Consider the following 26,121-nt stretch of genomic DNA (forward strand, 5'->3'; position numbering starts at 1 on the left):
TCCGAAAGTCAGCTTTGCCGCAATGCCGAAGCGTTATGGGGTGAAGCAGACCAGAAATTCAAAGAGGTCGCTATTGCGGCGCCGTGCGGCGATGTTACGGATGAGCAGCGGAAATGCACGAAGGCGTGATGGCGGCAGCTGGCAAACGCGTCAGTACGGCTTAATCATTGACAACCCTTACGACAAGCATCTTCAGTTAACTGCTCGGTAGTGCACGTGGCCTAGCGCAGTTGCATGCGTACTGCACGCATTCAATAGGCGAGAACCAAATGCGCCGTGCCGCCATTCCTGCTGAGTCTTTGTGCGAGAACGCTAAGTGCGCCGCATGGACGCGTTACCTTCGCGGACGAAACCAGCTCGCCATTGCCGTGCCCGTGTGCGGTCAGGAACTAAGTGCGCATCACGAACCCTTTCATGATAAATGCGTGCGTACAATACAGCAACAGTAAAGTGACGGCGTCAGCTTAGTTGGCGATGTGCTGCACTCAACTAGAAACGATCAGCTTGACATGGCAGCAAATGCTGCGTATCGGCGGTGATTCGGCGATGTGTGTGCGCATCGTTTACATGCGCATACGCATTGGAGAAAGCCGGACGAGTCGTCCGCTCTTCCGCCACGGTCTTTGTGTTCCGCGTCATCGTTTACAAACGCTTCATGCGATATAGCCGTAATCTATTTCGCGCTTTGCTGTTATCAGCGGCGCTCATCACGAGATGCAAAAGTGGTGGTTGGCACGGCATGTACGTAGTTAAGCGGGGTTCGCAGCAGGTACCAAATGTATTTGCGAGAGCCTGGGCGGGCACCAAAATGCCTGATAATTGTACTGGGAGGCATTAAAGCTATTTCGGACGTGGCTGGGGCGATTTGACCGCTTCAGCTAAATAAAAAAGCATGAATTCGATTTTTCGGACGATTTCGCGGTCCCTAGGGAGTCCAAAAAATCGGCAGTTGACTGTAGTTACTGTGGTCGCCATGAGATGCCGCCATGTGCCTGCGTACGCAGTCGCAATCACACTGACAGTAATCTGTACGTTCGAAGAAAAAGAAGAAAAAGTGCTTAAAGGGGTACTGACACCATTTTTCGAAGGTGAGCTTACTCTGTCATACAAATCTCCTGTATACAGAGACAGCTCTGAGCAAGTGTAAAGCTCGGCAAATGCTTATAAGATCTCTTATTTTGATATTAACCCTTTGAGAGTAGAATTTTTTATTGCTGGAATAAATTCTTCAGACGATTCTACTTAAGAAAAAAATTTTCTAAATTTTTTCGTGACCGTAAAGTGACAAAAAAAATCATTTTTGTTGTTACATACACATAGTTTATTCGAAGTAAAATCAAGCAAAATCCTAAAAAAAGAACTTGTCTGTTTTTTTTAAAATACAGTCGATGCCGGATATATCGAACTCGGATATATCGAATTATTGGCTATATCGAACAGTTGAGAAATCCCCTTGAATTTCCCATGCAAAAGTATGTGGTTGGTGTGCACGTATATCGAACGCTGCCCCGCGCCGAAGCCCAGAAAGTGCATTTTTCCTAACAACTATTGATCATTTTTCGGCCGCGTTCTTGCAAGTTCCAATCCCTCGTCGCGCACAGGTGACGAAATTGCGTTGCTCTAGTTCGTTGCGCAGCACTTGTCAGTTCACCGGTCTATTTGCCGCGCGGTCCGCAGGTTTTAATGCATGGGCTAGTGTTTTTCAAAGAGGCTGATTGCCGAGGGCACCAAAATGAGAATTCGAAGTGACTTGGCAGCCTTGTTGTAACGTTTGCATTCCCTTCCTTGTCTCTTCGCGCACGATGGCATGCGGGCCCGCAAAGCATGGCCTTCGAGATCCGCAACCTCGTGACGTATTTTTAGTGTTTTCGGTTTTAAAATGCTGATCTCAAAGGCTACGCTTTTTTTTCGCATTTCTCGCCAAAGTAGCGGCTGCCGTCTGCAAAGCCACAAGTGCCATCGGTATCGCCAACATGTCGACAATGGAGAAATGTTTCTTCGTGCAGTGTTGTCTCTTGCAGAATGTGTACTTCGCGCTTTGTTCTTGATAAATCGTCATTCGGGAGTCGAACTAAGCATTGTCCCGCTCGTAGCGATAAAAAAGATTACCGGTGCTTGGAACGACGTCAAGTAAAGCACCGTCGCGCACTGTTTCCTTACGGGCCTTGGTGCCAGGTGACGACTTCGGGCGCGTCATGACCGCCGACTACGGCGTACGGTGCGTCAGTGAATTTTGCGACTTAGCGTTTCATGGCGCCGTATCGGACGGGAGCACAGCGAGTGACTTCATCGGTGCAGATAACGACGTAGCTGTTTCTTACTGCATCAATGCCGAGATCATAGCTGACGTTGCCGGTGCTGCGGAAATGGACCCGTGTGGTTTGAAGATGCCAGCCGCCGTTGGCGCCGCTAAACCCTTTACGGCGCTAAACCCTTTACGGCGCTACAGAGCTCGCATCAGCGTTCAGCGTCGATCACTGCTGTTGTGGCGGAAGGTGCCGAATTTAGTTATTTGGAAAGCTTCAATAATATTGACGATGACTTGATGAATTCACGGCGCGCAAGCGAGACAAGTTGACGGACTTTTTTCATGCGAAATAAAGTGCGCTAACTTGCAAAAGAAGTTCTCGCCTTGTTCTTTAGCATATGTGAGCGAATCGTCATGTTCGCTCTTTTTACGATTTCAGAAAGCTGTGTCGAGGCCTGCAGTGCTTTAATTAAAGCCTTACATACGCATATTTCGTATTTCGAATTATCGATATATCGAACTATTTCGCGGTCCCCTTCGAGTTCGATATATCCGGGATCGACTGTAAAAATTATGCATTGTACTAAACATAGCTCACAGACATACAAAAATAAGTGCACCAGAGTACTTTTCCGGTTAAAAATGTTCGTGCTCTAACACTAAAAACTTTTCAGCGTGTGATTCCATAGCGTAAGCGAACTGCGTCAGTGAGCGCACGGAAGAGAACTCTATGGTTGTGCGCCCGTCCGCAAAGCAAAATGAGTGAAGAAGCTACAGTAATCCTTCGTCATATCGCCAACAAGACGCAGTTAGTTTTTCCAAGACCCCAAAACAGGAAACACAATCACGGCGGCATCATTTGTGTAACTTAGCACAGCATGGAAACAGATGTAATCGCGCCCCGGGGAGCAATAAACGAGAGAGTAACAAGCGGTCGCCCTTTGAGAGATTAGAAACCAAACAGCCATCAGCTTTGCGGGCGCAAGAAGCGAAAACCACCCGAAGGACGAAACCGAAACCAGCCGGATTAAGTGCGTGCATTCTGATGTGCAACTGAAAGCCGCTGCACCGCTTTGGAAAGCAAAAAAAGAAAAAAAGACTTGACAGACATTGGCGCATTTAAAAAATTTCACGTACTCCCCAAGCGTGGCAGCACATTCCAAGCAAGAGATCCAAGCAAGAGATCGAAGAAGGCGCGCATTTGAAACCAACTGCGCTGCGGGCGCGCTAGATTGCACAAGCGATAGCCGGCGCGCCGTTTTGCGAAGCATAAAAAAGCAACAACGGAGAGACATCGGCGCATGAAAAAAATTCCACGTATTCCCGAAGCGTGGCAGCACATGCAAAGCAAGAGAAATGATCGAAAAAGGTGCACGCTTTAAAAATATACGCTATGCCGTACGTGTACAACGAAAACCCTTTGGTACCAGGAAGCTTCGGCTGTACATGTACGGCGATAACCCTCAAGGGGTTAAATTGGTTTTCCCACGGCGCACCTACCGACATCGACATTAGCTTGAAGTCAGGCTACAGTACTAATTTTGGCGACTTCATGCAGCAGTTTGGCTTGTTGTGAAGACGTTGGGTGCCAAACTTACAAAATGGCCGCTTGTGCTTCATCAAGACATTCAAAATGGCTGCCTGTGCGTTGCAAACGGAGCCACGGTGCGGAGAGGCCGTGGAAATGTCACAATCTCTTGCAATGAGCATGTGGTGAGAAGCACGTGCCGTGTTGTGGCGGGAGGGCACAGTACGAATGGAATCGAGGTTTTAAAAACTTACTGTAATTACTTTTTCAGGGTGCACTCATGTTTAGTGGTACATTTTCTAGGCTCTTGAGGGCTTGGACTTTCACTTGAAGCAAAAAAAAAAAAAAAGACAACTGAAAATTTTTGTCAGTACCTTTTTAAAGGGGCCTAACACTTTTTCAGCATGGTCAGGAAACTGTGCTGATTGGTAGTCGAGGCTCCTGAGTACACGCGAGCCAATCATTATAGCGCAGCATGTGCCCTGGAATTTACAATTAATTCTCAAAGTCTGCCAGAAATTGTTACCTCTTCTTTCTACAAATGATGCCATATATCCGAATTCACAGCCATTGGCTGATTTGAGCATTGTGAGCTACAACGTTACCATGGCCGCCACGAAAGGCCGCCATGGGCCCGCACTTGCGATCACACTGAAAGTGAGCTGCGCGTTCGAAGAAAAGAAAGATGCTCAGGGTCATGACGCACGGGTGACGTAAGCTCCTTCCCTCGTGGTGTCCCTCCCTGCTTAGCTTACGGCGTGCGACAAATCGCCAGCTCCGCTTGTACTTGATGGATTTGAACATTTTGTGTGGCAGCCGATTCGTGAGGCAGTAAACTCCGTTACTGACGCCATTCGATGGTTACTTCGAAAAGTGTTGCAGGGCCTCTTTAACAATTCTCTCCGTAAAGCAGAATAGCAGGTGCTTCACCATGCAGCGAAGCGCTAGAATGTTTTGAAAGTATAAGCGCCATCGGGGTAGTTCTTGAGGATAGAAAACAGAATGCATAGAAAATTTACATAGCTTGTGCTTCCAGTACTATGACTGAAGCACCAGAGAAAGTCATTAATTACAAAAATTACACCATTCAAGGGAACCATAAGGGATGCGAAGCAGCATTGGGTTTCCGTTACGTTCACTCGGCGTTTCCGTTAGTGTGTGAGGTTTGTATTTAGTGTTTGTATTATCATTATGTTGTGTTTGGGTGTTGTTTTCCGTTAGTGCCGAGTGAACGAGTGGCGCTGATGTTTACGTTACAACTCGTCTGAACGGGAGCGAATCGACAATGACGGAAGCCGACCGAGCGCACGCGCTTATATACACATGAAATGGGGGAGGGAGAGGAGAGAGTGGGTTACAGGCTGTATTTGGCTGCGGCGCAGCTGCATCACATGGGAGGAGAGGCTGCGCCGCGGCTGCAGTGCAGGCGAGGAGAGGAGAGAAGGCGATCGAGCACCTGTGTAAAGGAGGAGAGTGGGAGAGAGAATAGGCGCTTGCACAATGGAGCATGGACGTCATCGCCGACGTCGGACACAGCCCTGAGCAAAAGCTGCTTCGCATCTAAATGAGGTGGATTCTGGGAAGAATGCTAGATGGCCGAAAATCACAGCTTTAAGCAGGGACGTGGTACCTGTTCATTTTCTGACCAGATTCAATTAAAAAGCACAGATATATACGTATTTCTTTGTGCTGATTTTAAAAGTGCATTAATTTTTTGTTTGGCTCAAATAATTGACATAATTAAATGTTAATTATTATTATTTGGTGAGACAATAGATGCTAATAAACTCGCTGAAAGATGCAGCTCGCCGCGAGCTGGTGTGACCGCACCGCTGCAGCAACATAGAAGTAAAATTTCAGTTGTTAGTACAGCGACGTCCACGCCTGTCTTATTTTTGCACCCTTTTTTAAGTTCCGCTACTCGAACGAGTGTTATGCCCCTTTCACACGGACAACCTTAACCGTGGTTAAGCTGACTACGGTTACGGCTGACCACGGTTAGGGGTAGCTACACAGCAGAAATAACAGCATGGTTTTGCAGCGATAAAGCGACATGCTACACAAGAGGCACATTGAGGCCACGAAGACGCACGAAAACTCCAAAGACCTGCATATCAGACGTATTTGGACATGACAAAAATTGCAACCCAATCCGATCCAGGCTCTTGTCAGAGAAGACGCAGGGGAGACCCTGTGCCTGGACCCCAATAAAGTTTGCATCATCATCATCATCATCATCATTTAGGAGGCGTCGATGTAAACTTAACCGGCTGATACGAATTTGTGAAATTTCCCAGCCGAATTCCACTGTGTCGAATGGGCCGAAATTTGGATGTTCCGAACACCTTTCCGCGTTGCGGCGGGTGATACGAACTTTGGTACCGAATCCGTCGAACGACGGCCAAGAGCAGAATGCTGTTAGCTTCGGAAGTACGCGCGCGGCCAGTGCGCACACTGTCAGAACTGTGGTTATTGTTTGCCATAACCGCTGTGGCGAAACGGCAGTCGCTCTTGACACTTATCATGTATGGCGACGATGAAACTGACGGGACTCGGAAAGTGCACGTGCGTCCAACGCCCACCCAGTCCAAGTGGCGCTTCTTCCCGCAAACGCCACGGATAAATCAGCGGCAGATGCGATTATAGATAGCAATACAGGTGACGCAGAACGTAGTTTTGAAGGCGCGTGCGCAGCCAGCGCAGGCGGATTGAAAACGGAACTACCGTTCGGCGCAACCGCCGCGCACGAAACCACGGTCGCTATCAACGCGATCCTCGATAGCGACAACGAGCTCCGAAGGTACGCGGCTAACGCAGCGGTATAAAGGCTATATAGTCGTAGAAAAAGGCACGAAGCAGTGGTGTAGCCAGGAGGGGCGCGCAACGCCCCCCTCCCCACCCCCCGCCCCCCCCCGCCGAAATTATTTTTTTATGCTATGGCATACAGAGCCCAAAATGACACTTGACCACATCTGCCTGCCCGGCCCCCACTTCAAATTAAGGAGGTGCCGACCGACCGAAACCCCCCCCCTCCCCCCCAGACAAAAATATCTGCCTACGCTCCTGGCACGAAGCCTTTCGGCTTTCGTGTCGATCTTCGCTTGTCACTATGGTGGAGCGGACTTAACTTAGTTTTCAGTTGGGCTCATACGAAGCTTTGAAGCGCGCTTTCGCGGCAGCCAGCTGCGCCGTCCCTTATTTGTCCGTTCACGTGTGTCCCAGAAAGGCATACGCGAGTTCTTTTGACAGAAATTAATGTTTTGTGCGTATATCGTGGTTTGAAAACAGGTCTTGCTAAGTCTTTTGATGATACCAAATTTTGGGCAATACGAATATTGTCGTTCCCCCTTCAGATTCATATCACCGAGATTCTACTGTACAGTAGAACCCCGCTGTTACGTTCCTCACTGCTGCGTTTTCCCGGCTGTTACGTCGTTTTCCGCCGGTCCCGGCATAGCTCCCATAGGATACAATGTATTGGGAACACCGCTGTTACGTCGTAACTGTCGGACCGTTCCCGTATGATACGTCGCGAAGTGCGCTCGGAGCCGACCGAGTGACTACCAAAGAGAGCCGCCATGGTGCATTTTCACGCAGCTTGGCCTCGTTTGACCGTAATATTAGCCGCATGAGAGGCGCAAGCAACAGAATCTTTCAATTGATGCAAACAAAAGCATGGCCTTCGAGATTCAAATTGCAAAGATGGCGTCTATGACGTAACTGCCCGCGAAAGCAAGGCCTTCGAGATTGGCATTTACTATTGACAAAAGCATAGCCTTTGAGATTTGTATTGCACAAACATGGCGTGTATGACGTAATTGCTTGCGAAAGCAAGGCCTTCGAGATTGGCATTCACTTCTGCCATCGCGTCGGCGTAGACTCATCATCATCGTTATTTGTCGGAGAGCGGGAGGAGTTCGAGCTGGTTGGAGCTCGCACGGTCGTGCGTGCGGTTCGCGGTCGGACTCGCCGCGCCGGTCGTGATTGCGTGTGCTTAGTTCTTTCATGCCTACAGCTGTTGGTGTTAAAAAAATCACATACGTTGATTACATTTCTGTGGATGAGGCCGTCCTAAGCTCCGCGTTTCTATCCATCGACTAGATCGCGGCTGAGCGCGCCAATTTTCGTGCTGCTCGTAAGAATTGAAATAAAATTCTGTACCACTAAATATTTTGCCGTTTTTCCTGTTTTTCGGCTCTTACGTTTCCCGTCTCTTACGTTTATTTCCTACGGTCCCTTCAAAAACGTATCAGCGGGGTTCTACTGTAGTTGGGAAACCCTACCTGCATTGTTAGTTTGGCCACTCTAAGCCATTATAAAACCGCAACGCCAATGGCAGCCTGCATTGACACCCTTGTCCAATGTTTACGCTTACGGGGCTGTTAGGTGATCCAGTGGTGTTATGCAAACAGCCATTATTGGACAGAACTTTTTCTTTCAGAACAGTTCCTCCTTATTTGACTGTTTTGCTTGACACGTACGGTTCATTTTTCCCCTTGGCAGTGAGCTTTTAGCTGATCCAAAAGCTGTTTTCCCTGCTCCCAAACGCGTTTTTGGCTGCTCGAAAAGCCCTTTTACCTGCTCCAAAACAGCTTCAGTCAATCACATCACTGGCAGTTGTATTATCCAAAATGCAACTTTCCAGCTTGCAATACCTAACATGCAATGGCGCTAGATGTCTCGTGCTGAAAGCTACATTCGCCGCAAATACGTGACAGCCGCAGGTGAAGGCATCAACGCGTTTCGTGTGTTACTTAATCGGCGTCTTTCGGTATGTCGCGAATTCGCGACAACCGGCTGTAAAGAGTTAAGCAGTCCATTGAAATTTAGCATTTACAGTACAGCTAATAATGATCAAGCACACAGGCAGGTTAAAAAATTATAGAAGAAAAGAAAGAATTTGCTTGCAGCACTTCAAGCTTTATGCATTTAGCTTCATACAGCAAAAGCATTACAGCTGTAGCTATTCTAGAGCTTGAGCAGTTGTCAAGTCGAACAAGCAGGGTGAGTAAAAGCTTGTTTTGAGAAAATGCAAGGAAACAGATAAAGCTCATTTTGAACCACATGTAATAGAAGATATGGAAATACTTTTGTTAGATGATTAGTAGCCACCAAGGACATAACCTGCATGCCTACTGCTGCAGCATACGTCATTCAGAAGCAGCATGTGATTAAATGAGCCCATTTTTTGTGCTTTTTCTTAATCAAAATAGTGCTTGTCTTGGTGATATAAATTGCTGTTGGGGCTGAAATGTCAATCTACAATGTAAGAAACTTGGTCAGCACTTGTGGCAAGCCTATACGTTACAAAAATACTATATTCAGAAAATTGACTTTTTCCACGATTTTTCATCTCTAAGACCAGTGTCCCCCCTTAAAGGGATGCTAAACAGACAAGAAATTTTTCACATATTAGTAAATTACTCTTTCACAATTCCAAAATCACCATGCTTGCCACAAGAAGATGCTTGGTAAGCAAGAAAGCGTGCAAAAGAAAAATGCAGGTGGCGACAGCACATTGAAATTCCTGCACTAAACGTCGTGACTTCATAGATTTTGGTGGCATCTAGTAGATCCTACATAGTTCCTAATCAGTAAAAATGAAGTACACAGAGTTTCAGGAAATTTTGTTGAGCCAATGTCGCCAAAATACAAAAAAAATACTTTGAAATTCGTGGCGTCACATATGGCGATCTCGCTGCGACACTTAAAAGTGAATCTTTGACCTCGATCTTAAGGGGAGACGTGGGTCTTAAATGGTTTTTTAAAAGTTGGGTGAATGGCATGAAATTTAATACACGTATTCAGCTTTTTCTGCAGATTCAAAATCTCTAAGTACATTTTTAATAGCTGCATTAGAACAAAAGATATGCAATTTTTAACACATATTTAAGCATATTTCTTACGGGGATTTTTGGCAACTTTGCTTTGTCAAACGCAAAAACAAAGTATGTGGCAAGATTGCCAGGAAGCTGGTCTAGCCGGTGATGCTATTTATTTTCTTATAATTTTGTTCACCAAATTATATTTCTCGATTATCAGAAATAGTATGCAGCAAAAAGATTTCACTCACATTTACGTCTATTTATTTTGCATTCAAAGTTTGTTGAAGACAATCGGATTAGCATCACCGGCTAAACCAGCTCTCTGGCAGCCTTGCCACATACTTTGTTTGTGTTTGACAAAGCAAAGTTGCCAAAAATTCCCGTAAGAAATATGCTTATAGAGATTGCACATCTTTTGTACTAATACAGCTACCAAAAATCTAATTAGAGATTTGGAATCTGCAGAAAAAATGGGATAAGTTTGTTAAATTTCGTTCAGTACACCCAGCTAATAAAATAAATAAAAAAAAGACCCGCGTCTCCCCTTAACCCGGATTTTGTTAAACCTGTAGTACTAGTGGTCCAGCTTAGAGAGGAATGTTTGCTCGATAACTGCTCCAGAAGCTGTGCCAAAATGGCTTCGGTCGATACATCATTGCAATGCTGTATTTAATCTATTGTAACTCAAGCCCACTACAGCCTGGACAACTTATAACGTAACCGTTTATAGCGCAGGGCTAGCTATAACATGGCCTTTTTGGAATTGTTGTTTATCCTCCTCCGATAGAACTCCATGTGCAAACCAGCCTGGAACATTGGTCAGCGTCGCTTTCTGCTTTCAGTTTGCGCTTCAGCACCAGCCTGCCAGGATGTAAGAAATGCAAGTGCGACTAGAAAACCAAGCAGAAAACAAGAGTTTATTGCGATATGCCAAGTTACGCTATACATTACATCGAGGAACTGTTTTGCTGCATGGCAACAGCCAATTGTGGAGCTTGCAGTGAAATTTTTGTCGGGGAAGTCCTGTTCAATGAAAAAGTTGGATTTTTTCAGAGATGGTGCCTATTAGACGGCAGTACATTTTGTACATTTTTTTTTTCTTAGTAGATTGAAGTGGGTCTTTACAAACTGTTCACTTTTGTCTCGCAATCTTGAATCTGGCAATTTATATTGGTTGCATAACATCGATAAAACTTGTATGCGTGAAAAGTTCATTCATTGTGCTCTCCGTTTATGTATTACATAAAATATTAGGTGTGGTAGTTCCTACAGCAAAAAAGACCTAGTGTAACCTACAAAAACACCCATTTTTCCTGCGGTAAGGAAAGAGTTAAATTGTGTGACAAATCCCTGTAACTTAAAGGGACACTAAAGGCAAATAACAATTTATGTCAGAGTGAAAGCCCAATGTATGACAACTTCTAAAACGGCAATATTATCAACAGCAGTGCCCTACTTACCGAGAAATTAAGCTAAATGTATCACATGATGAGCGCCACGAGTGGGACATTTTCGAAGTGATCCCGATGACGTAGGGAAGTCGGCCTACAATAAATCACTAGTAATCAAACTAGCAGCAGTAAAAAAAGAACGTTCCAAGCATCAAAAGACGTAATAAAATGCTGTTTGTTCATTTCCGCTTGATTCATGGAAAACAAAACCTCCGTGGCGTTGCCATGGGGAACGGCGCGCGTGGTTCAAAGGTTTCGTTTTCGCCGAACTGTGCCTCGCCCGTCTCAGTGGTAGTTTCGGGATCGCGTACTGCCGTGCGTGTTTAGCGCGCTCGTGAAAGTCGCTCTGACAGAAAGTTCGACAAAATGCGGCATGCGTGTGATACTGCCGGATGCCCGAGTGGTGCACAACGCCAGTGCTGCAGCAAGGAAACCGGTGTGTCTTTTCACTGGGTGCCGCGGAATGAACCCTTACGCTCGAAGTGGCTTTGTCATGCCATTGCGCCAGTATGCTAAACAGTCAAAACCTCTGCGTGTGTGCTCGCTGCACTTTCGTACTGAGGATTACGAGACCAACCGCAACTTGGTGAAGGCTTTGAATGTGCCCATCCGAGCAAGTCTTTGCCGCAGCGCCGTTGTTGCTACTGTGGGTCCCGCTACTTCCGCTCGGCTGCTACTAGTGTCGGCGGCCGCGCAGTAAAAGCGGGCAACGTTGGGCGCGGCAGCAGTGACGTATGAAAGTCGTATTTTCAGGCGGGAGATTTGAAGCGCGCTAACGCGATGCGGACCACTAAAAACGTGATTTTATTTCAAAATAAGCACTTCCTTGGCACAAAAGCAGCACTACGAGGTTTCTGGACCGCTATTTCAACAATCAACGTCGACTTAATATTTGCCTTTAGTGTCCCTTTAATGACAGATTCTAAAAATTCTTGCGGCGATCGATTCGTGAGGCAATAAACTTCATTATAGAGGTCACTGGATGATTACTTAGAAAAGTGGTTCAGCATGCCTTTATACAGTGTTTTATAAATCAACATCATGAATCTGAAGATGATGATTGGTGATTGGTGGTACTTTGACTTCGGCAACACTGGAGTTTTAAACAAAAACTCCTCTGTCCAGGGATCAATATGGGGTTGCTAGTACCATCAAAGCTTGGGCTGCATGCATCTTGGTAAATCAGTGATTAAAACAAGGAAAATGACCCCTTTCTTTTCCAACGTATCGTCACTGCTATGCTTTCCCGTTGGTGCTGATTATTCGAAAAATATTCCGTATTTCAAATATTCAATACGTTATTAGAAATTTTTGTATATTCATACACTGTCGCTGACAAAAGCAGCTTGTAAGCTTCTTTATTTTCTTGCAACCGTTTGTGCCTATGCGGTGTTTGGTCAGTAGTCTACGAGAACCAAGGGAGCACGGCAATCTAGTTTAACACGATAGCATTAAAGAGGCAGGTATAGTGGCGCGGCTGATTCAGTGCTGCTGTCACCATCTGGTTGGGTCTCCTGTGCTCGCAGCTGTGGCTTTGGTGGTAGTGCAGATGTTTCTCAATACTCTCGGTAAACTGAAATCTCCTAACCAGAACTGCTCCCACCTCTGTCTTATAGATGTTATGCTTAAAGGGACCCTAAAGGCAAATAACAATTTATGTCAGAGTGAAAGGTCAATGTGTGAGAACGTCTAAAATGTCAATAGTATCAACAGCAGTGCTCTAGTAATCGAGAAATTGAGGTGAATGTAGGACACGATGTGCGCCACGAGTGGGACATTTTGGAAATGATCCCGATGACATCAGAGTGTCCCAGGTACAATTAGCCATTACTAATCAAACTAGTTGCAATAAAAAAGGATCCTTCCATGCATCACAAGATGTCCGTTTCTGTTTGATTCATGGAAAAAGGAACCTCTTGGCCCTACCTTGGGGAACGGCACGAGTGGTTCAGAAGCTCCGTTTTCGCCGAGCTGCGCGTCACAGGGGTAGTTTCGGTATCGTGTACTGCTGCGTGTTCTTGGCTCTCGCTATTTTCGCCCTGTCGATAATCTACTTCTGCTGCTGCTGCCCAAGCTAAGCTCCGTTACAGTGAACTATACAGTTTCGGAGTGGCCTGTGGCTTCGTCTTGGCAAGTTTGATGGCCGCTGTTGCACAAGAAACCGTAGCTTTGGCGGCCGGGCAGTAAAGGCAGGCAACATTGGGCACGGCAACTGCTACATCAGAAGGTCCGTTCAGGCAGGTGATTTGAAGTGCGCTAACGCCATGTGGACCACTAAAACGTGATTTTCTTTCAAAATAAGCATTTCCTTGGCACGCAGCAAACACTACAAGGTTTCTACAGCGCTATTGAAACAATCAGCGTCAACTTAATATTTGCCTTTAGTGTCCCTTTAACCGACCCCGGCACTCACGGCCTCGCTACCTATGTAGGGTGCCGCGTCGGTGTCTGTCTTGTGCCGTGTACCACTGGAAAAGCTACACATGAGAGCTCAGCCGATCACCATGAAGGGACGGCCAGCCCGTGCACCCAGAGTGGGAAACCTTAGGCGGCACTCTCTAAATCGGTAATTTATTAATGGGCTTTTGGTTCAAATGGGATCTGCTTTTCATGAGAACCAATTGTAAGAGACATACAGGACACCTTGTTGCCTAATACAAGTCACAAAGTAAGCACTTAGTGGCCGTGAATGGCACACTCATATAAGCATTCAAAGGACCAAGTTAGGCGCATTGACCTACCCTTTGGCCAGTGCTCTCACGATCTTGCACCACACAGTAGAGTGAGAAGAACAGACATAGGCACAGTTGAGAGAAATAGACGGTGTACGATTGCGAGGCGCTGCCTCGGGACTTCGAGACCACGGAAGGGAGCCTGGGCCCCGACTAGACGACGTAACCACCGGCCGGAGAGGCCAAAACTCGTACGCACTCTCCGAGGTCCGGGAGTGGTCTTCCCGCTTGTCAGGCGAGTGCAAGCAGGGTCCGAGTCCCACCAAAATTAGGCCAATGGGACACAGCGTTAAACCTGCAAGGGGCATGGTGGCAGCGAAGCGACTGCAGTTGATGACCAGCTACCACCCGTCCGGTCGGGATGAGAGGGACACGAGAGTTCTCCAAGGGAAAATGGCGTTCGAGCAACTACAGTAGACGCTCATTAAACGGAGCCTGAAGGGACCAGGAAAATGTGTTCCGTTTACTGAGAGAGGAACAGGTTTGCAGAACCCAAGTATGACACTAATCGTATTAGGAGCTGCTGTTCCAATCAAGAGATTTCGGTTTACTGAGCGTCTACTGTAGTGTGGACTCCTGCATTCCTACAAAGTGGAACAGCTGCCTCTGACATGACTGGTTTTGTGCTCAAATTCTGCGCCCTTGTTCATCTCTCATTAAACAGAACTGTATGTGTTTGTCAGCCGTAGGCCCAGTAACGCTATGTGTTCCACTTTTACTGGCTTAAGTGTTGTCAATTTGTACCTCTTTTGAGCAAGCCTGCTTTGATGACACAGCCTTGTGCATTGCAGCATCCAAGCAGCGAGAACGGCAGCGCACCTTCTCCACTGCATCAAGCGGCAGTTCCAAGGCTGCTTCTCCTGTGCCTTCACCTGCACCATCACTTGGAGATTCATCCCAGCTTCTCCCAGGTGACATGTTTTTCATGGGACCATTAAAGAAACAGCTCGGAATCGCAAGAGCTGAGAATTAAATTGAAAAGCGAGAGTCGTGGCAAAGTTCCCATCGATAGTATGTTAGCGATCACCTTAAGTTCAAATTTTGGCACTCTCTGAGCGCTCCTGGACAGATAATGCCATTCGAAAGGGTAAAAGAGGCAGTATTTTATCAGTTTAGCTTTTGAGTTCCTTTTTCTGCCACGGGGGGATTAATTTTAAAGCTCCTTCGCAGTTGAAGAGGTGCGCGCTTGTGGTTTCGGTTGTGGCATCAACGTTGCTCACGAGTGCTCCACAAAAGGTTGAAGGTTGTTGGGGTGTTGTAGTTGTGTACGAGCCTGCAACAAACACTTAGCCGCAAGAATTTTTCGAAACTATGCTGCAATAGCAGAGTTACACACGTTTGATTATCTGAAAGCGACCCTCACTCGCTTCGTTATTTCCTTCACTGTTACATGTTTGTCGGCTCGTGTCTCCTCCCAGCTGAGTGCTCCTCCTCACCATGAGAGGAGGAAGAGCGGCAAGCATGCTTACCTGAGAGCAGACCAGGCACGTAGCCAGACCCCCCACCCTCGAAATTTTGGTGAAGTACATGTTTTAACCAAAAATAAATGGTGAAAATAGGTGCTTTTCTCATAGTCAAGGTTTTCAGCAAGTGCCCCCCCCCCCCCCCCCCTGGAAAACATTCCTGGCTATGGGCCTGGAGCAGACAAAGGGGTTCTTGTTGCTGACATGACCAGATGTGCATGGTGTCATAACCAACGATACCAAGAAGCCCAGAGAAATGCACAGTGTTTTTTCCCGTGCTCGCGGCTCGTAGCACTGCCGTGTTTCACGTTGTTGATCGTGACTGCTTTCTGAATTCGATGCATATGTTTACTTGAAATGTTAAAAAAAAATATCGGACGTGTTTTAGGGGCCCTTTAATGTGTTGCCATTCACGGTTTCCAGCTGGTGCATAATAATATGTGTAGTGTCGTAAGAGGCACTGTCCTTTGAGTATGCCGCTTAGTAAGGTTGACAATGGGCTAGCATTAGAGAGGACCGAGGGCTCAGAGGTCTAACATAAGATGCACTTGCGTCGTCATTGCTCGACTCTCCACTTCATTGTGTATATCGTTGACGGCTGGGTGTGTTGGTAAAGCATCACTGTAGATTCACTGTAGCGCTCTGTTGTGCGTGTGTCCCGTCAGTTATTTGCGCTAGACAGTCTTCGTTGTATGTACTTCTTGTTTTATCCCAGGTGGAGCACAAAACCGGTCAATTCTTCAAGAGGTGTTGCGGAAACGCAGAGGCGAAAATGCCTTTGACATCAACAACATTGTGATTCCCTACAGCATTGCCTCAGCCACACGAGTGGAACGGTTGCCCTACAAGGAGATCCTCACACCAAAGTATGTCTCTCCGAAGTGCTTGTCAAGCATTGCATGATAAATGTTCTTTAAAACTTATTTTTCGTTCTTTATCAATTTTGATTAAACTTGCTGAGTTTATATGTATATTTGTGTGCTGATTTCGAATGTGCAATTATTTTTCTAGTACACTGTGTACTTCTCAAAACATTCAACATTTGTCAAAATGTACTTTTGGGCTAGTTGGTTCATAATCGTAGTAGAACAGCGCCGGCGAAAACAACAGACCAGACGAGGAGAAGGACACGTAACACAAGGCGCTCTACTACGATTCAACATTTAATGTGCCTTTTTTTTGGTACCAATATTTTTCCTAAACTGGGAGAGCCACCAAGTAAATCGGCATATCACGGTTATGAACTGTACGTAATAAAACAAGAATGGATGTTCTCGACCCATTTGGGCAAAAGTTGTGGTATGTTGTAATGCTTTCATTTGGGCCAGTTGGTGCAAACTTGTAACTTGATTCATGGCTGCGCTAAAAACACGGACAACAGAAGGACGGGCGCAAACTACCAACTTTATTACTGAACGCCAAAGTAAACCTATATATGCACGAATCTCATCACGTGCTCTCTTTTACGCCCCTTCGTGACTGTCATGAGTAAAGCGTCATGGGGCGCGTGCCGGAGAGCGCAAGGCGTCGATGGTGTGCACCCCCGCCACGTCTACGCAAGCCATTGGCCGGAGAAAGGCGCGTGCCACGCGACCCGAGCTGAGGTGGGAGACCACAGAAGAAGTGTTGGGCATTGTTCGTTGGAGTCGTCGAGGAGCAAGGTGTTGCAAGCCAGCGTCACACCCGCGACGAGAGCAGTAGGGCCCCGTTCTGGGGGCAGCGGCACGAGAGGCTCGGAAGGGTGGCCGTCGACCTTGGTGTCATCCAAGTGAGGCTCCCCGGGCTTGCAGCAGCCCCGTCACAGCAGTTCGCAGGGCACCTACGGCACTCCCACAGCGCGGCAAGACGACGGCGACCCACGGACAATCACCAGAGAGCCACTTCGGCAGTACGACCCGGTGGCATCAAGGGGAGGCCAGGAGTTAGGCCTAACTGGACGAGACGACGTTCTCGAAGAAAGACCGAAGGGTCAGCGACGAGGACAACTAGCGAGGCGGCAGCTTCGACGACGGCGACTCTCAGGCGTCGAGGAGCAGCGTCGACGGGACTGAGCGTCGACTTTGGCACGGGAACGAGGCGACGGACTCACGCGAAGTAAGAACGTTCTATTCGCGTAGCTAGACCGAGACGCCATAGGGGCCAGACTTTCGTGCCATTAGAGTCTAGCCTAGTTAGGAGCGTTTGTTGCACACGGAGCGCTTTTCCTTGCGCATCATTGCACATACTTTAGCCAATTTGCATGGGGCGGTAAAAACCGTTTTGACACCAAACCGATTCGGAACTTTCTTTACATTGTGCGATAAACGGTGAACATAGGGCATTACGTGAACTGGCTGTTTGGCTGCACTAGGCTGCTTTCCTTTTCCTTCTGTTTTCACATTCTGCAAAATACGTTCACAGCAACTCCAGATAAGCTCAGAAGGATAGCCAGCCTCGCTCATGCGTTCAACTTGATAGGCAAGGCTTTCTCGAACCCTATGTTGGCATGATTTCTCAAGAGCTGAACGGCAGCAGAGCGTCGCAATGCTCTTTTTGTTAGCTTGGAATGCGCGCTGTTATGTGGCAATAAAGCTTTGCTTTGTTGTTGAGGCCTATTTTATTAACAAGAAATCTGACCATTGCGTAAGCATGCCTTCTTTGACATTGCTCCAAAAAGAGCTGCAATTTTTAGACGGCTTTGTCTGAATGACACACAGTGTCCTGGTTTTTTACTTCCAATTTTTAGTTTTATCGGCCTTGTGGTTCTATCAGTTCTTTGCTTGTTAATATTTTGACCATATCATGACCATGCTTCAAAGAAAGATAGCCCCAGGGGGGTGTGTTGCTAATCAGTCACGAAGGGGCGTAAAAGAGAGCACGTGATGAGATTCGTGCATATATGGGTTTACTTTGGCGTTCAGTAATAAAGTTGGTAGTTTGCGCCCGTCCTGTGTACGTCTCTTCTGTTGTCCGTGTTTTTAGCGCAGCCATGAATCAAGTTACAAGTGGTATGTTGGTAAGTGAAATCCCAGCTTGACTTTGACTCGTTCATGAATGTTAAAGCAGGGTTGAAAATATGCTGAAGTCAAGGATACTGTTAGAAGGCGTTGTGAAGGAATGAGAGTTAGCGGTTGGTAAGAGGACCCTGGAATCCGTGCATGTACGTCTGGGTCAGTAACTGACAGGGGAACCTACTCGGGCATACGGATGGGCTGGTGCACAGGCAGTAGGCATTCCCAAATCAGGACAGGCAGCACTGTCCCTAAAGTGTAAAGTGTAAGCTAAGAACCACGTAATGTGTGACGGAACGAAACATGATATGTGTAACATTAGGAGATATGAAGACAGCAGAGTGGATCAGAAATCAAACGTGGGTAGCAGATATCCTTGTTGATATTAAGAGAAAAAATTGGCCGCATATCTGCGTGCTTCGCTGCAAATGTCGTCGAAAGACGATAGTATTGTGCCGGTCGTACTCCACGAGACCTCCTCCTCTACGTTGAACCACCGCATCTGCCTCATAGCGTCGCATTTTCAGCGCAGCCTAAGAAACATTAGGGTCTTTAGAATTACTTATCTACGTATTTTCTAGTAAAGGAACACACCACCTAATACTTACGTATTGATGTTGCGCCTCAGACATGCGTAATATTTACTCTTTGATCGACAGTGTTCACATGTATGAACAGCCGTACGAGTTCAAGATAGCTGGACGGTAAGCAAGTGGTTAAACTTTGGCCGGGTGGCTGAATCGGGTGACAGACAAACAGAAAGACAGACCAAAATTTTTGCGTTTAAGTTCCCCAAGAAAGACTATCATCTTTAAAAAAAGTGGGCATGAGCAGGTCATGCAATGCGAAGGACAGATAACCGATGGTCAGTGAGAAAGACGAAATGGATAGCAAGGGAAATGCAGTGGAGACTGGCAGAGGAACAGGTGAGGTGACAGAATAACATGGAATCAGCTCGAGCAAGACACGGTAAAGTGGAGGTCATCGAGAGAGGCTTTCATCCCGTAGTGGACACAAAAAAGGCGGGTGATGACGATGATGGTGATTAGCAGTAGAGTGGATTACTGTGAACAGCTGAGAAAACATTATATTGGCTACTTAACACCATGCTGCAGCATGTGCTCACCGAAATAGCTTATATTTGCGGTGAAAGTGCCTGTTCCCATTGCGCTTTCGACGATGAGTCCAGGATAATGGTAGTGAGCTCTACGAGAACTCTTACAAGCACCGACATCTGTTTACTCAAACTCCTCCGAAGAAGCCACAGAGGCATAGTTTTGTTGGTGCTAAAGAGGCATGCTTTTTATTGATAGTCGCTTAATTATGTAAACGAACAAGAAGTCGAGCCACACTTCAAGAGCGAACAGTTTTTCTGAAGCGCACGGCGTTCCAGGGACTCAGCATGGTCTCGTACTGTGGTACACCAACCTCTGCACAGTAGACACTCACACTCAGCAATTGTATTCTAGACAATATATCTGATGGTGAACCCTATGTAAGTGTAAAATTTCAATTATGCATGGCATCTGTGGGGAGAATGGTGATGCCACAATAAAGTCCGAGCTCTCGCTGTCTGAATTATCGATTCTTTACTGTATTGCACGAGTGTGGCACCACAGGCGCTTTACCATTAGAATCTGCCTTCCTGATAAAAGCCTGAACGTGGGATGACATCACTACCCTACGAGTCCGCCGCGGTGGAGCAGTGGTTATAGTGCTCGGCTGCTTACACGAAAGTCGCGGGTTCGACCCCGGCCACGGCGCTCGCATTTTCATTGGAGGCGAATTGCTTTAGGCTCACGTACTGCACGATGTCAGTGCACGTTAAAGAACACCGGATGGTAAAAATTTCCGGAGCCCTCCTCTACGTCGTCTCTCACAACAATATTGTGGTTTTGGGACGTGAAACCCCAGATATTATTACTATTACAGTAAAATCTCGTTACTACGAACATGAAATTATTGAAATTTTCAGATTAACGAATTTTTTTGAAATTCCCGCCAAAATGCCTATATTGCCAATGTAAAAAACTTTCAGTACAATGAATTTCAGAATACCGAATATTTCAGATTAACGTACGTAATTTAACCCCGAAATCAACAAGATGCTTCGTTATTACGAAGTTCCGTGAATGTTTCAGTACGGAAATCACTGAAGCTTACACCTATCATCATCTGCAGCAGATATGCGCCGGGAAACCCGCTTCACCGGGTGCAGCCCCATCAGCGTCGACATCAATGCGAGCATCACCAACCGGTCAAACTGGTCAAACCAAATCAAAAAACGTTGTAGGCTTAGTCCCGCTGTTGCCGCTGTTCTCACCACGTTTCCAGTTGCTGTCGTTTGGAGCTGCGAAGTTGAGATCGTGTTGTGCGATCGCTTTTCGGGCAATGAGTTCTCCTGGCCCCAGCATTAAAAAGAAGCGACGCCAGTTTTCGCTCAAGGAAAAAGTGGACATTCTGACGGAGCTGAATGCTGGAAAAAAGCAAGTGGACATATGCAGGGAGCATGATATCGCGCCGTAAACAGTGGCAACGATACTGAAGGATCGGGAGAAGATCGTGAAATTACATTGAGAATCACAGCTGGGGGGCTCCCTCAAGAAAACGCTTGCGGCTCGGCAACTACCAAACCGTCGACGACGCCGTCCTCACATGGTTTAAGGATGCCAGACAACACGGTGTGCCCTTTTCAGGCCCTATTATTCAAGAAAAGGTGCGACAGTTCGCGGTCGCTTTGGGCACCTCCGGCTTCGACGCAAGTGCCGGATGGCTTTATCGGTTCTGGCAAAGGAACGGCATCATGTGGCAAGTCGCATGTGCGGAAGAAAAGGCAGCCGATGCCGAAAGTGCGATTGCCTGGCGGGACGAGCGCTTTCAGGAAATCGTCGAGACGTTCAGTCCAGACGACATTTTCAACGCCGACGAAGCGGCGTGCTTTTATCAGCTGTTACCTAATAAGACAATGAACTTTAAAGGCGGAAAGTGCAAGGGCGGAAAAAAATCGCGTCTTCGCGTGTCAGTGCTCTTCTGCTGCAACGCCACAGGCACGAAAAAACTCAAGCCTATCGTTATTGGCAAGTCTGCCAAGCCTTGCTGCTTGAAAAACGTTGTCTCGTTGCCTTGCGACTATCGGGCAAATAAGAAAGCGTGGATGACGCGGGAACTGTTCACGCAGTGGCTGCTGCAGTTCGACAACACAATGAAGAAGAAACAAAATAAGGTTCTTCTAATCGTTGATAACTGCTCGGCACATATGGTGAACGTGCGTATGAGCAATGTGCAGCTTGAATTTCTGCCCCCGAATTGTACGTCTTTGCTCCAACCTTTAGACCAGGGCATAATAAGATGTGTGAAGGCCGAATTTCGGAAGTGACTTGTGCAGCGCCTTCTCATTAACATATGACTGAAGCTGCCCACGGAGGTCAACATCCGTCAAGCTGCAGAAATGCTGACAGGGTCATGGTGGAACGTCAAGGCAAGCACCATTAGCAACTGCTGGCAAAAGGCAGGTCTTCTCGAGATTTCGCTTACGCTGCAAGACTGCGAGCCTACACCACGAGACTGCGATGACGAAGCGGAGCTCGACCCAGAGCTTTGGAATGAGCTTACCGAGAAGCTCCCAGTAGACTTTTACCGAGCTCACCTGCAAAGAAATCATGAGTCAAGTGTGTGAGCAAGATTGCTGTAGCAGTGACGAAGACAACGCTAGAGATGCAGAGTCTGGGACAACGGAACAGACTATTTCCAGCTCGGATATTGAGGTGTTCCTTAAAAAGACCCGATCGTACCTCGGGTGCTGCAAGAATGTACCCAAAGACATCCTTAGGAAGGTTGCGGACGTGGAGGCATACATGCACCAGCGCCTGCTTTCTGCTCGCCAGAAGAAGATAACAGACTTTTTTAAGCAGTAAATTGTTTCCACTCGGTGCCCAGTGTTTTCGTTCGTTGTTTAGGCCCCACCATGTTCACCTCCTGCAAAGGTACATTATTTTCGCTGTTGTGTTACATTACCAACATCATTTTTCAGTACTACGATATTTCAGAATAACGAAATAAATTCAGCGGTCCCGCGAAGTTCGTTGTAACGAGATTCTACTGTATATCAATTTTGGTGTCTCACCGGCTGTTCTCAGACCTTGTGAAAACAATGGTGATGCTGGCTGTCATGATAAACTGTGGCTGATGTGGTGGACCTCAAGGTCCGCCGGCTACCAGACTGTCGTGTAGAGAAGTAGACGGCACATCCGAACGAACACCTTTAATGGAACATGAAGAAAAGATGGCTTCGTGCCCTCGAGCGAGCGGCAGCTCGTGAGGAGCAGTCACGGTGATGATAAACGGCGTCTGCTAGGTTGATGAAGACGAAGTTCCAACAGCTGACATTGCGAATGCCATTTCTGTATCACGTCTGATAGTAATGTACAGGCAGTTTTCAGATTGGCCTTAGTGGTAGCAAAGTTGTGTACTAGAATTTGGTGAATCTGGTGCTTTTTCATTTGTGAGCTGCAATTCTCAACCTGAAGTTGTCCTGAATATGTGTTACTGGGGGATAATATACCTCCAACATGTTCGCTCTTCCCTAATGGATGACACCACACTGCAGCCATTGGAAACTAGTGTGGGGGACAATTTCAGGATGGAAGTAAAGGACGCTTTGGTCCACAGAAATGTATCACTTCTGGTTCGAATCAAATCAATGGAAGGCTATTATCCTGGGTGGCCAGCACCAATCTTTTTTGGGATGAAAGCATTAAGTGCCTCATAGTAATAAACAGTGCAAAAAACTACAGTAGAACTTGAAGGGACCGCAGTCATCTGTTCGTCTTATCAGGAGTTCGGCTTATCAGAAGTGCTCCCAAAAAAGAGAGATGCTAACAAGCCAAGTGCATCCAAATATCTTACTTGAAAACACTTATTGGAGTAGACTTACAATGGGGGCAAAAAGACGAAAAAAAGCATTTATTTGGCTCATCTAGATAAACTATGCCTTCAAGCAGAGTATTTACATGAATCGTACGAGCACCTGATTTCGTGGGTTCAAAAATAAAAAAATTTCATGAAGATACTGCTACCACATTTTAATGATAAAACTGTAGCACGCTCCTATGTTGACGATTACAAAAAAAAAAAAAAGAGGGAGAGAAGCACAATTTTCCTTCAAATAATGTAAATTTATTGTCCTGGCAGTTCCTTTTCTTCTGTGAGCCTGTTTTGCTGGCTCTAAGGTCACTTCTGGACACGCCTCGGTCGCGCGCTCTTGTCTTGAAAAAAGGGAGTTTTAGGTTGTACGTGTACTTCTTTACGTTACCGTGTTACCGGATACCATATGGACTCTGCGCATGCGCGAACTTTTACGGAACGTAAACTACTTGCCTGTTAGGCTTTACGTTTACGGCCCCATCACGCAAATCCACCTTTGTTCGTCGCGATATCCACTTTGCGGAGACTCCAACCGCCGAGTCAGAATATGTCGAAGTGCAAGCGCCACTTACGATCACCTTGTTTCAGCCGGATTACCGAGGCTAGAGCGACCTAGAATACCGAAGCCGTAAACGTGAGAGGCCTAAGGCCTCCAACAGGCTGGATAGGTGGCGCCATCCAGCGGGGCCAGGGTAAACCAGGCAAGCACGGAGTTGTTATTGCAGATACATCAGGCATTCTACTTCCAATGTAAATGGCTTACGGCGGCATAATTACGAATGAGTTGCCTTTTTAATCATTTTTTTCCCTCAAAAACGCTAAGCGAAAACAAACGTGTCCATGACTGGTCGCACGAAGTGTCACAAGATGTTGACGCCATCATCCGGTAACCCGGTATTGCTACACCCCTTTGCCTATCGGGATACTGCAAACACTAAAAACCTCTTTTATGATTTTGCCGCAACGCTATTTCAGTGTTATCTAAATTAAATGTAGTGTAAATGCAGTTATCATCACCATTTAGTGGTTTGCGTGAACGTTTACGTACGTACATAAAGATTTTCGTTTGGGTAGCTAAAAACTTTACTAAAACTCGAGTTTCGGTAACACGGTAAACGTAATCCGGTAACACGGTAACATAAAGAAGTATACGTTCAAGCTAAAACTCCCTAAAGTCATGATACGCTGAGTTGCTTAAGAAAGTCTGCAAGGTTTTCTTCGAGGTCCGGATATTGTCCCGTTTTCGGCCCGCAGTAACTTTTCCTGATCGACGTGCAGCTGAAGATATCCCATTGCGTTACTCACGGTCACAAGCCTCACGCAGACGAAAAAGACACGACGCAGCTATATTCAGTGTACGAAATAGCCTTCCTTTGTTGTGCACTTCCATAATCAAAATGGCTCATCGCAATTTGCACTTCACTGGGAAGAGATACAACGCGCACAGGTCCTACGTAAACTGACCACAAAATGTGCTCGGCCGCCATTGTGTGATGGCGATGACAATGCACCTGACCCCTCTGACGGGAGTGTGCCGCAAACGTGGTTTCGGTTTCATACTTGATTTTAATGCACAGAGAATTTTTGTTCCCGTTGTCGCTTTTTCTTTATTTTTTTTCCTTCACTCCCCTTTCGTTTGCCCCTCTGAGCTCTTGTGTTCTGTTCTCCTTTGTACTCCAGCTGGGAAACTGAAGAGCGGGGGGAGGGAATACAAAAGGACGCAATGGCATGGGGGTCCAAGTTGTAAATCCCCCTACTCTTTTTGTTGCTTTCTTTGCCCATAAAGACCGCAGCTCCCCCACCCACAGGCTGGGGGTGAGGGTTCTTTTTCGTTATCTCACGCCCTCCCTATCGCGATTTGCTTGGCGTCTTTGCTCCGGGAAGCGCTTTTCATTTTCTTTTTTGGTCGCCTGAATGCTCCACCAAGAATGCAGTGTTCGTTTCCCAGAATCGCCAGCATTGTGGATCACCACGAAAGTTCGTCTTAACAGAAGAGTACAGTTGGACAATTCGTCTTAAGCGAATTTTTTTTGCATTGAGTCTATGGGAAACCACACAAACGGTTCTCTCTTGTTTGGCATAAACGAGAATTCGTCTTAACCGAGTTCGTCTTAATGGGAGTTCACTGTATGGACAAAATGTAAAAAAAACACGGGACGAGCGCTGTGAACCCAACGCTCGTTCCATGTTGTTCTTCACTTTTGTCTATAGTTTTTCGCGCTGTTTATTACTATTGTAGAGAAGCATTGGAACGCCCTAATGGGTCGTCCTCTCGAGCGCCTCCTAGTGGGTCGCCCTCTTCGCCTCTTCTCGGAGAGCACGCCCCTCGTGCTCGTGAGTCTGTGAGTCTGCGCTCTGTCGTTGTGCATCGTCGCCGTCAATCCCGCCGTCAATAAACGCCTTAACAAAGTGGTGGAGAGTGCTGTACCGTCACCACAACTTCGGTCTCCATTCGATGCCCCTGGAGCTTCGATCCCGTACCGTGCCATCTACCATGCCGCAAGACGCCGCTCAGCAAACGCCGCCTCCTGCTCCGACCGCTTGTCCCGGTGTCCTCCGCATCCGCGACCCTCCCATCTTCACCGGCGCGGATGGCACCGACGTGGAGGACTGGCTCGCGATTTACGAATGGGTGAGTGTCCCCAATAAATGGGACGAAGCAGGCAAGCTGAGCAACTTGGTTTTCTACCTCGCGGGTGTGGCAGGCATGTGGTACAACAACCATGCATCCGATTTCCCGACGTGGTCCGATTTCAAGACCGCCATCGTCGACGTGTTTGGCCGCCCTGCCGTCCGTAAGCTGCAAGCCGAACAGCGGTTACGTGAACGGGCACAACAGGCCGGTGAATCGTTCACGAGCTACATTGAAGACATCCTTGACTTGTGCAAAAAAGCCGACGCGAACATGCCAGAGTCTGACAGAATCAGGAATGTTATGAAAGGCATCCATGAAAGGCCCGC

General features: G+C 47.0%; 1 protein-coding gene across 1 annotated transcript in view; it reads left to right on the plus strand.

Annotated features, from left to right (window-relative positions):
- Positions 1-26,121, plus strand: part of LOC119393148 (KAT8 regulatory NSL complex subunit 1) — a 118,048-nt gene that overhangs the window by 71,111 nt on the left and 20,816 nt on the right. Inside the window, exons 6-7 of the mRNA XM_037659967.2 lie at positions 14,576-14,695; positions 15,963-16,113. Of these exons, the coding sequence (XP_037515895.1) occupies positions 14,576-14,695; positions 15,963-16,113 (271 nt within the window). The remainder of the gene's footprint in view (positions 1-14,575; positions 14,696-15,962; positions 16,114-26,121) is intronic.

Source organism: Rhipicephalus sanguineus, chromosome 5 (genome assembly GCF_013339695.2).
Source record: "Rhipicephalus sanguineus isolate Rsan-2018 chromosome 5, BIME_Rsan_1.4, whole genome shotgun sequence".
Taxonomy (NCBI): Eukaryota; Metazoa; Arthropoda; class Arachnida; order Ixodida; family Ixodidae; genus Rhipicephalus; species Rhipicephalus sanguineus.